Raw genomic sequence first — 12410 nt, 5'->3', positions numbered from 1 at the left:
TAAGAGAATGCAATTCTCTGTCAGAGCCTGACATTTCCCATTCAAAAGGCTAGCTGCTTCGGGAGCAGCTAAGGATACAGAGGAGCGAGAAGGGGAAGGGGATTCGACTTAGTGTCTTCTATATCATAAGCCAGGAGTGTTGACTTGATGATGAGGTGGACGTGAAGAATCTGGTGACAACACTCTACAAATAGGAAAGGTTTAGAGGGATATGGGCCAAATCCAGGCAAATCCGACTCCCTTAGTTCAGGAAACCTGGTCGCATGGACTAATTAGACTAAAGAGTCTGTTTGCATGCTGGATGCCTGTATGACTCTGAAGAGAACCAGGGACTTTTTTTACTTTGGTATCCTGGCCAATGTTTATCTCTCACTAAAAGGAAAACAGATTATCTGGTCAATATCATGTTGCTGTTCGCGGAAGCTTACTGTACAGCTATTAGAGATACAAGGCCTTGGGACCCTCCAACCACATGGGATCAACATCAACTTCACCAGTTTTCTCATCCCCTCCCCCCACCTCATCCCAGATCCAACCCTCCAACTCGGCACCGCCCTCTTGACCTGTCCTACCTGTCAATCTTCATTCCCACCTATCCACTTCACCCTCCCCTCTGACCTAACACTATCAGCCCCTACCTGCATCTACCTATCGCCTTCCCAGCTAACTTGCCACCACCCCCAACCCCACCGTCCTGTTTATCTGTCAGTTCCTGCTCCACACCCCCCCACATTCCTGATGAAGGGCTTTTGCCTGAAACATCGACTCTCCTGCTCCTCAGCTGCTATCTGACCTGCTGTGCTTTTCCAGCATCAAACATTTCAATTTCCTAAATAAAAGCAAATTACTGCGGATGCTGGAATCTGAAACCAAAAGAGAAAATGCTGGAAAATCTCAGCAGGTCTGGCAGCATCTGTAAGGAGAGAAAAGAGCTGACGTTTCGAGTCTAACTGATCCTTTGTCAAAGCTAAAAAAAAAAGGGAGAAGTGGGAAAATGCACCGTCATTATCACCTCTTTATTGCTACCTTTGCTTCTGGAGCCATGACTCACCTTCTCTCAGGGAGGTAAAAACAATGACTGCAGATGCTGGAAACCAGATTCTGGATTAGTGGTGCTGGAAGAGCACAGCAGTTCAGGCAGCTGCTCCTCGGATGTTGCCTGAACTGCTGTGCTCTTCCAGCACCACTAATCCAGAATCACCTTCTCTCAGCCTCGTATAAATACCTCCCTATTTCTCCCTTTGTCTTAGCTTTGACAAAGGGTCAGTTAGACTCGAAACGTCAGCTCATTTCTCTCCTCACAGATGCTGCCAGACCTGCTGAGATTTTCCAGCATTTTGTCTTTTGATTTCAATTGCCTACGTAGTAGCATGACTGTAATTCATTGATTGCAAAGCTCCTTGAGATGTCCCAGAGCTTGTGAAAGGCTCTGTGTAAATCCAAGGCTGGGTCAATTTCCACAAACACTTTCTATTCTAATGTCCCCACGCAGTGCCATTTTCTAAATGAATGAGTCATTTCTTTTGCTCATGTTTAACGTCGGGAGTGAGCAAGATTGTTGAACGAGCGATTATTTTCCCTCCTGTCCCCACCTCCTTTATTGAAGAGAGATTTGCATTGAGATAGCACCTTTCAGGACCACTAGATGTCCCCAAACACCTTACAGCAAATGAAATACTTTGGAAGTAGTCACCTCTGCAGACAACAAAATCCAAGGATGGGTCAATTTCCACAAATACTGTTGACGCACTGTAACCTCACCCATGTGACTGTGACTGCTAGCTTGATCATTTTGACAGGGTATTTAATTGGAGGAACGCATGGCACAGTGGCTGAGTGATCAGCACTGCTGCTCCACAGCACCTGGGACACAGGTTCAATTCCAGCCTCTGGCGACTGTCTGTGTGGAGTTTGCACATTCTCCCTGTGTCTGTGTGGGCTTCCTCCTGTAGTCCAGAGATGGGTAGGTTAGGTGGGTTAACCATGGTAAATGGGTTAGGGTAGGGGTTGCTGGATCTGGGTGGGATGCTGTTTGGACGGTCAGTGCAGACCCAATGAACCGAATGGCCTCAATCTGCACTGTAGGATTCTATGATTGGATCATACCATTTGAGCTTGATGCTGTCCGTGTCTGATATTCACACACAGTCATCCACCAGAGAAAAGGGCGACACGGTGGCTCAGTGATTAGCACTGCTGCCTCGCAGCACCAGGGTCCAGGTTCGATTCCTGCCTCGGGTGACTGTCTGTGTGGAGTTTGCACATTCTTCCAGTGTCTGCGTGGGTTTCCTCCAGGTACTCTGGTTTCCTCCCACAGTCCAAAGAGGTGCAGGGTAGGTGAATTGGCCATGCTAAATATCCCCATAGTGTTAGGTGGATTAGTCAGAGGGAAATAGGTCTGGGTGGGTTACTCTTTGGAGGGTCGGTGTGGACTGGTTGGGCCGAAGGGCCTGTTTCCACACTGTAGGGAATCTAATCTTAAAAAAAACCCTCGTCACTGTTACACTCCCAGCCTTGGGGATGAATTAGAAAGTCCTTACTGACACCCTGTCTACATCCCCAGCTTCGAATTAAATTAAAACGTGGGCCTTTCCTGGTGTGTGAGGGTCGGCTCTGTCTTGAATAAAGTCACCGGATTCCCCCCCCCCCCCCAGAAAGCTGACCCCTTTGTTTACCGACACCTATTTACCCAGATAACACTACCCCTTCCTGTAGTTAAAAGACTTTGGGAGGTTGAAATAAAGAGAAACTACTAACTCTGGTGGGGAGGAAGGGGAAGCATGTTTGCCATGACAGAGTTCGAATATTGATGAACAGAGAGACATTTTGCTGAAATGTTTCAGCTTGCACTGATAGGGCTCAAACGCAAGGATACCAGATTGCTGGGGGTAAACAAATTCCTGCATTTACAGCATGAGTACAAGGGCAAAACCTCAACTGCAGCTCTGTCTTTTGAGCCATGAATGGAGATAGATGGGACAGAGCCAAAACATAAACAGCTCAGGAAAGAAAATAGGGAAACATAAGACCCTCTACCACCTGTTCCCCCCCCCAACCACCCCCCAGCGCCCCAAACATTCATATTGTTTCTCACTCTCTCTCTCTCTCTCTCTCACACACACACACACACACTCCAAATATGCCCCACACACGCCGATATGCACATTTATATGCACTTACACTCACTTATTTACACACATATACAAGTAGTTCTTGTGCAACCCCACATTCTAGTGAAATTGTGCTTCAGAAACAGCACTTAAAGTGTTGGTGCTGTTATTTCGTTACAGCCAACACAAGTTTTAAAAGGTTCAAAAGCGTTCCTGATTCGTCAGCCACATTACAGTGAATTTGCATTAATGAAACACCCATTGGAACAGAACAGCCTGTATTTTCACAAATACACGCACTCTCGCGTATACATCTACACGCATTCACCCAACTCGAGTAGAAATCTGGAAATCTCTCCCCCTAAAGTCTGGGGATGTTGGGCACATGTCAGACCTTTCCGAACTGGGAACGATGCTTGTTTGAAAGGGTTTCAAGAACAGGATGGTTGCAAGGAGTTGCAGCACAGTTGTAATTGAGCTGAAATGGGCCCAATGGTGTATTCCTGTATTCCCAATTCCAGTTGATGGTAACCAGTGATGAACTCATTCTAGTTCGGTTAATTAAGCCTCAGGGTTTTGGAGTGGTGTGGTCAGAACGTGCGACTGGATCTGATTCCCGGTTGTTGACAAAAGCACAATCTAACACTTGTTTTCCTTTCCTCAACCCACCCGCCTTTAGTCCCAGAACATTGGCAGCAGCACACAACTCGACCCAGGAGGGCAGACGTGCAACGTGGGCTACCATTTTCCTTACACCACGCTCCGCAAGCCCCTGCCAGAGAAGAGCATGGAAGACTGGGCGGCCAAGCACCTCAACATGCACACTCGGGGTATCTTCAGACGCAGGCTGTCCATCGCCAACATGCTGTCCTGGGTCGGAGGCTCCATCAAGAAACCGATGCTGGTCACCAACGACCGCACCATCAAGAAAGACGCCTGCGAACTGTTCAAGCTGGTACAGATGTACATGGGTGACCGGCAAACCCGGATGGAGAGGGTCCCCATCGCCCTGGTGATTGTCACCAAGTGCTGGACAACGCAGGGGATCCGCGATGAGCTTTACATCCAGCTGTGCAGGCAAACCACGGACAATCTGTGCTACCAAAGCCTGGCGTACGGCTGGGAACTCATGGCCATCTGCCTAGCCTTCTTTTCTCCATCGCCCAAGTTCCAGTCTTACCTGGAAGGGTACATCTATCGGCACACCGACCCTGCTCATGACATGAAAAGTACGTGACCTTACTGTATTCTGTCTTGTCAAGTGACTCATTGTCCTAAACAGTCGTTTCATTCAAATGTGGGGCTCACAAAAGTAATATTTCATATCTATGTGTTTTACTGCCATGTTCTGGGAGGGGGGGGGGGTTCGGATGTCAAAGTACCATTTTTGCCACAAACCAAAACAGAAAAACTCAGCAGGTCTGGCAGCACCCCTGAAGAGAAGTCAGAGTTAACGTTTCAGGTCCTACTGAGGAAAGGTTACCGGATCCGAAATGTTAGCTCTCATTTTTTTTCCAGGTGAAGGGCTCCTGCCCGAAACGTCGATTTTCCTGCTCCTCAAATGCTGACTGACCTGGTGTGCTTTTCCAGCACCACTCTAATCTTGACTCTGATTTTTCCAGCAACTTCTGTTTTTGTTCTTGATTTACAGCATCCGCAGTTCTTTTGGGATTTTAACGTTTTTTTTTCCCATGTTGTACCTGTTGTGTTCCTGCCCCTCGCCCCTCTCTCTGGTCCCCTCTGAGTGTTGGCCGTGATTAAGTGGGCCGTGCCTCACTGTGGGAAAATGTCAATAAGATCCTTCCACTCTCTCCCCAACTCCAGGCCCACACGTGTGCACACGTACTAGATAGTAGTCACCCTCTGGAACCCTGGATCAGTTCTTCTGTTGTCCGTGATGAACAAAGCTTGCAGCCATTTCTAGCTGCCTCACCTCCAACCCTAGCACACAGACTATGTACCGAGTGGTTTAGCTGATTGCTGGGTAAATGCAGAGCTTGGGGAGGGGTGCTACAATCTCACTGGTGCCATTTTTCAATTGAGGCATCAATCTCAGACTCTCAGAGAGAGATAAGATGCTCCTGTACTATTTCAAAGAAAAGTAAGGGCATTCTCTACACTGACCCAGCCAGTCAATGTTGCAAAATACAGTAAACCTTTTTAATGATCTGTCATCAATGGGACCGGGGGTGAGCTGGTCGATCAAATATTCCACTTGATCAAGAGATGCACATGATGTAAAATCACACAGTAAGTAATAGAAACGTAATGTATGGGGTGCATACACATCACTGTTAGACTTCATTTACAGCAAAAATCACTTCAATAATAATGCAACTTTTTCTTCAATAAAACTTGCAATCAGAGAGCCTTCTCAGTCTCACACTCAACTGCCTACTTGGAGATTGTGTGATAAGACAGTAAAGTTGCAGTATTTCAGGTATATATATTTTTGCCGGTTTATCGAGAGTGCTTGTATATTATTTGGTCATTGTTACATTGCTGTTTGTGGGAGCTGCATCCAAATTCACTGCTGCGTTTCCTACAGTATAGCAGTGACCAGATTTCTAAGCAGTTAATTTGCCTAAAGCACTTAGGGTCATTCTGAGATTGTGAAAGGTGCTTTTTGGTACAAAGTTCCCCAGACGTGAGGATTTCAGTGTCCTGCTCCTCTTAGGGCAAAGAGTCGATGTTACCCTCAGGATCGGTTTTGTAAAGCCAAAGCCATTCTGTGGTGCAGCTGGAAATGCCACGATCTCACAGTATGGAGGGCCGTGCCCTCTCCCCCCTCCCTCTCCCACTCCCCCTCACCCTCCTCCTCCCCCTGTCCCTCCCTCTCCCACTCTCCCTCTCCCACTCACTCCCCCTCCCCCTCCCCCCCTCCCTCTCCCACTCCCTCTCCCACTCCCTCTCCCACTCCCTCTCCCCCTCTCCGTCGCTGACTCCATCTCCGACTCCCTCTCCCTCTCCATCCCCCTCCCCCTCCCCCTCTCCCTCCCCCTCTCCCTCTCCCTCTCCCTCTCCCTCCCCCTCTCCATCCCCCTCCCCCCCCCCACTCCCTCTCCCACTCCCTCTCCCTCTCCCACTCCCTCTCCCCCTCCCTCTCCCACTCCCTCTCCCCTCCCCCACTCCCTCTCCCTCTCCCTCTCCCTCTCCAACTTTTACTCTCTGTCTCTCTTTTACTCTCTCTCTTTCTCTCTCTCTCCATCTCTTTCTGTCTCCTCCTCTTTTCCTCTCTCTCTTGTTCTCTCTCCCTCCCACTCAGTGTCTTCCTCCCTCCCTCCCATTCTTTCCCTCCCTCCCATTCTTTCCCTCCCTCCCATTCTTTCCCTCCCTCCCATTCTTTCCTTCCCTCCCATTCCGTCCCTCTCTCCATCTTGTTCTCTCACTGTCTCCCTCTCTCTCTGTCCCTCTCGTTCTCGCTCTATCCCTCTCGTACTCTCGCTCTTTCCGTCTCCCCCCCCCACTTCTCCTCTCATTCTCTCTCTGTCCCTCTTGTTCTCTCTCTCACTCCCCCTCTCATTCTGTCTCCCTCTCTCCCCTTTACCCCCCCCCACCATTGCGGTCACATACAGGGGCTGAGTACAGGCCCCATGGGTAAATGCGCTTGTTGTTTCCCCCACAGTTTGGGAGCTCGCTGCAGTGACTCTGCCTGGGAGATGGTTACCAGTTAGTATTGCCTCCTTGTTGGTCATGTTGTACAGAAGGGAACAAGTGAGCACCAGTGGGTTCAGCTCCGACCCAGGGAGGGTGATGCAAGTACTGCACTATCTTGTGAACAAGGTTCCTGGAGCCTGTTCTGTCAATGAGTTAGATGGGAATGATACTTTAATTCCAGCTACCTGCATTGTTTCCATAACCCTGAATCTCGAGTCTTTTGCATCCCTATTCTCTGCCATTCTCCCATTAGGTGCCACGATCTGTGGAAAAATAAACTCGTGATACCCCCGGAGCATGAGATCTGTGATTATAAGAGCAGGAGTAGTCTGTATGTCCCCTTGAGTTGAGAGTGTGGTGTTGGAAAAGCCTGATGAAGGGCTTATGCCCAAAACGTTGAATCTCCTGCTTCTCTGCTGTGCTTTTCCAGCACCACACTCTCGACTCTGATCTCCAGCATCTGCTGTCCTCACGTTCTCCTGTATGTCTCCTTGAGTCTCCTTCAGCCATTTCACTAACATTACTGCTGACCTGCAGCCTTAGCTGCACATAGAAATGTAGGATATTGGAGCAACAGGAGGCCATTTGGCCCTTAGAGACTGCTGTGCTATTCAATGTGAAGATGTATGATCATCCAATTCGCTACTCTATTCCCAGTTTCTCCCCATTCCCTTTCGTCAATTCAACTCAAGGAACAAAATCTAAGTCCCCCTTGAAAACATTTTTTAAAACCTAACCACTTGCTGTGGCAGAGGATTCCATGGGCTCTCACCCTCTGGGTGAAGAAATTTCTCTTCATCTCAGTCTGAAATGGCCCACCCTGTATCTTCAGATTGTGATACCTAGTTCTGGATTCCCTGGGATGACACGGTGGCTCAGTGGTTAGCACTACTGCCTCACAGTGCCAGGGACCCAGGTTCAATTCCAGCCTCGGGCGACTGTCTGTGTGGAGTTTGCACATTCTCCCCGTGTCTGCGTGGGTTTCCTCCTGGTGCTCTGGTTTCCTCCCACAGTCCAAAGAGGTGCAGGTTAGGTGGATTGGCCATACTAAATTGCCCATCATGTTCAGGGATGTGTCGGATAGGTGCATTAGTCAAGGTTAAATGTACAGTAATAGGGGAATGGGTCTGGGTGGGTTACCTTCAGTGGGACTGTGTGGACTTGTTAGGCCGAATGGCCTGTTTCCACACTGTAGGGATTCTATGATCAGGAAGATCCTTCCTGTGTTTATCCTGTAGAGTCTGTTAGAAATATTTGGGTTTCTATAAGATTTTCCCTTATTCTTTTAAACTCCAATGAATGTAGTCCTGACTGATCCCCCAGCCTCTCTTCATATGTTAGCGCTGTCATCCCAGGAATTAGTACATCTCCATCAGTATTTTCAGATAAACACATTTGTCAGTCTGAGATTTAAACTCATTGTTGGCCATGCATCAGGGAGGCCTGGCTTCTGGCACAGTGGATTAATGTTACTGCCACTGAGCTGTTAGCTCTGGGTTCAGGTCCCACAGCAGCACTTGCCCTCCAGGAAGCTGTCTTCTTAACATGACCAAACAGGTTGATTAGTGGCCTTTATTCATTCATGCCTGGGATATGAGCATCGCTGGCTAAGCCAGCAATCGAATGCAATCTGCAGATCCTTCTCGCATTCCTGTGATGGATAGTTAAGCAAAGTTAGTTGACAATGTGTTGCTGGAAAAGCACAGCAGGTCAGGCAGCATCCAAGGAGCAGGAGAATCGACGTTTCGGGCATGAGCCCTTCTTCAGAGGTTGATTCCTGAAGAAGGGCTCATGCCCGAAACGTTGATTCCCCTGCTCCTTGGATGCTGCCTGACCTGCTGCGCTTTTCCAGCAACACATTTTCAGCTCTGATCTCCAGCATCTGCAGTCCTCACTTTCTCCTAGTTAAACAAAGTTACCCAATTCCTGGGCAGCCATGTTGAATGGAGACAGTGTCCCAGTGGAGGTACACTACTAGTGACCTGCTCCAGGAGAGACGAGGTACAGAAATAGACTTTGGCGTGTCCTTCATGCATCTCCAGATCAAGGAGCTTTGTAAATCTAGAATAAGTCACCATTGAGAAAGAGAATTCCTGAATTTCAATGTGAAAGTATGTCCCAGTTTCATTCCTGGAAGGCCTGGCTCTAATTTGAAGGGAATGTTAGCAGGATGAGGTTCTTTTAACTGTGTCTGCTTTCTTTAATAACAGAAAAACTCTCCATACTGAAGTGTACAAGATTCTTAGGGACGTGGCAGAGTAGATGCAGAGGTTGTTTCCTCTGGTGGGTCAGTCGAGCACCAGAGGGCAGAACCTCAGACTAAGGGGTTGTACATCTGAGACAGAGATGAGGTGGAATTTATTCTGTCTGAGGGTTATCAATCTGTGGAATTCTTTACCGCAGAGGGCTGTCGAGGCTGGATCACTGAGTATGTTGGACGCTGAGAGAGACAGATTTTTAATTGGTAAGAGGATCGGGGTTATGGGGAAAAGGCATGAAAGTGGAGTTGAGGGTTATAAGATCAGGTGTGATCTCACTAAGTGGCAGAGAGGACTTGGTGGGCTGAAAGTCTGTGTCAACTCCTATGTGTCATTGATTAAATCACCACAAGTCTTGTTCAATGCCTCCTTGTAATTCTGTGCACTCTGTCATCTGTTGCACTTCTTTATATGTCAATTAAAAGTCCCTCTTGTGTCCCTTTTCTTTAAAAAGAATCATAGCAATAGTTCCGCCACATGTTGGAGTGGCCTTTCCTTCACTCGAGTTCTGCTTTTCTTTTCTAAATTCAGTAACTCAACGCATCAAGGAGCTGGTGGAGATGAAAAACAAGAAGTTTTCAAAATCGAGGAAGAAGAGAAAGCAGAACATTGAGGAGGAGGAAGGTATGTTTGAGCCAAGTGATCTCACAGCTGACTCAAATAGAAGTGGCTACATTTCTCTTTGCTTCTGATTAAGGACTGTCAAACGATAACAGTCAGCTTGTGTATTCCTGGCGATTTTACAAGGCATTAAAGTGGTGTTTAACATGGGTTTCCAGCGTTCGGATTAATTGGGAGAATTTAATAGCTGCTCAGTACAATGTAAGCTCCCTGGGATTGTTTGCTCAAAGTCTAGGATATACATTTTATTTAAACATTTCTCATATTTCAAATTGTAAGGTGCCAGCACTGAGAAATTCCATAGCAGAACTGGCTGGGTGGCATTTACTGAGGTTGATGTCTACCAGAGAGTAGAATTAATGTAAACTGAGACACTCTGTCAGTGACTTTGCTCTACTGTTTTCTGAAGTTTGATTGGAGCAGAGAGAGCCAAAAATAGTCTTATGTTCTCCCACTTAAAGCACTTTGTATGCAGCGCCAAGATTGTGGAGCTCAGACAGCCACCTGTCTGTGGGTAGCACTCTGGCACCTCAGTCACAAGGTGTGAGTCCCACTCTAGGGAACAACAAAAAAATCTAGTGCTGACCTTCGGACCCATTGGGACCTTCTGGCCCAGTGCTGCCGTTCAGGCCCATTGCTGACCATCCAGCCTAGTGCTGCCGTTCGGGCCTAGTACTGACCTTCAGGCCCATTGCTGACCTTCCGGCCTAGTGCTGCCGTTCGGGCCCAGTGCTGACCTTCGGGCCCAGTGCTGACCTTCGGGCCCAGGGCTGCACTGTCAAAGGGTTCTGTCTCTCTGATGAAACCAAAGCCACATCGGCCTGTTCCAGCCCATGTCAAAGATCTGGTGGGACAGTTTTGGAGGAGGGGGAGGGAAAGGTATTATCCTCACCAATGTCCTGGTCGTTGTCTCTCCCTTAGTCTCAGATTAAGGGGTGGCATAATTAAGATAGGGACGAGAAGGAATTTCTCCTTGGAGGGGTGTGCATCTGTGGGATTCCTCACCACAGAGGGCTGAAGAGGTTTGATCTCAAAATCTATTCAAACCTGAGATAGGTAGACAGGTTTTTAATCCACAAAGGAACGGAGGGTTATGAGGGAAATCAGTTGTGAAGTGAATGATCAGGTGAGCCATGATCTAATTGAATGGCAGAGTATGCTCTTAAATCTGACGGTTGGAAGCATCTGGACAGAATTAAACCATCACGCTCAGTTCGCTTCATGCATATCGCAGCCTTCAAAAGAACTATGCTGACAGTGAAGGAATCTGAGCTGTTCGGTAATTATGAAAGGCGCTATACAAATGCAATTGTTTTCCCTGTGTTTTTTTTCCCAAAAATCTGGCCCCACCCTTTCAGTGATTCTGCATTTGTTCCTTTTGAAGCCAGGGGGCGACGAGAGGGACAAGTGCTGTATTCCTCAGTGTGGGTGTAAGCACTCCTTTAGGTGTGAGACACACCAGGACCTCGTGGATAAGGTGGGGTTCAGGTAACCTCGTCACATTGTAGTGCTGGACCTGACTGTGTTTATTCCTTTGCTTCTTTCAGAGCTTCTCATCAGCACGTATGCCAAGTACTGCTACCGCAAGCTGCAGAAGGTTGCTGTGACGGGGGGAAAGAAGGTTTGCAGCTGAAGACTTGTTTTATTCATTACTAGCGACTGCCACCCTGAAATCTCGAGAGCTGTTCCCGTCCATCTCTGTCTTCTCTTCACACCGTCGCGATCTCTCCTTCTCACCTGCTGAGCGTTACTCTCCGCCTGGGAAGCTGTGTGCTCCCAGCGTTGGAATTTAATCAAATAAAAACCCAAAGAACTGCAGATGCTGTACATCAGAAGTAAAAAACAAATGTGGCTGGAAAAACTCAGCAGATCTGGCCGCATCTGTGAAGAGAAATCAGAGATAATGTATCGCGTCCAGTGCCAGGCTCGATATGTTAACTCTGATTTCTCTCTACAGGTGCTGCCAGACCTGTTGAGCTTTTCCAGCAACTTTTGTATTTGTTTGGAGTTTAACCAGCTGGTGACAGGCAGTAATACAGGGCTGCTCTGGAGTTATCCCTATCCTACCTTTGCGGTGCCCATTTCCACTTCAACACAGCATTTGGACGTTGGTCAGGGGAGGGCATCTTCAAAATGAGGGCCGAAGCTGAGGACAGAAAAAATGAGTTGGACTAATACAAACAGAGCAAACAAAAGCTAACAGTAAAGTTGCGATAGACTCAGAGGATCGATGGGCTGCTCTGTGATTACAGAGAGACAGAGAGAGATGGCTAGTGGTGAGTTTAATCGGAGGATCACCCCATGAGACGGCGAAGGTGGACCTTCGTGGTAACCTCAGCCTGTGCTGAGGAAATTAGAGTCATACAGCACGGAAACAGACCCTTCGGTCCATCCGGTCCAACCGACCATAATCCCAAGCTAAACTAGTCCCGCCTGCCTGCACTTGGCCCATATCCCTTCAACATTTCCTATTCATGTGCTTATCCAAAACTTCTAACTGTACCCATGTCTGCCATTTCCTGTGGAAGTTGATTCCACACACGAGCCACTCCTTGTGCGTGAAAAAAAAACATTGCCCCCTTTTTTAAATCTTTCTCCTCTCACCGTAAAAATATGCCCCCAAGTCTTGAAATCCCCACCTAGGGAAAGGACACCCACTATTTACTCTCTCCATGCCCCTCATGATTTTATAAACCTCTGTAAGGTCATCTCTCAACCTCCAACGCTCCAGGGAAAAAACCCTGGCCAATCCTGCCTGTCCTTC

The 12410-nt window shown here is 47.9% G+C and overlaps 1 protein-coding gene across 3 annotated transcripts in view; it reads left to right on the top strand.

Moving 5' to 3' along the window:
• arhgap46b (Rho GTPase activating protein 46b) overlaps nt 1-12410 on the top strand; it is a 212502-nt gene that overhangs the window by 176237 nt on the left and 23855 nt on the right. For all 3 annotated transcript variants that reach the window (XM_060836506.1, XM_060836504.1, XM_060836507.1), the window contains 3 exons: nt 3790-4339; nt 9557-9649; nt 11194-11267. In XM_060836506.1, coding sequence (XP_060692489.1) covers nt 3790-4339; nt 9557-9649; nt 11194-11267 — 717 coding nt within the window. The remainder of the gene's footprint in view (nt 1-3789; nt 4340-9556; nt 9650-11193; nt 11268-12410) is intronic.

Source organism: Hemiscyllium ocellatum, chromosome 15 (genome assembly GCF_020745735.1).
Source record: "Hemiscyllium ocellatum isolate sHemOce1 chromosome 15, sHemOce1.pat.X.cur, whole genome shotgun sequence".
Classification (NCBI taxonomy): Eukaryota; Metazoa; Chordata; class Chondrichthyes; order Orectolobiformes; family Hemiscylliidae; genus Hemiscyllium; species Hemiscyllium ocellatum.
This window is presented reverse-complemented; position numbering and strand designations above follow the sequence as displayed.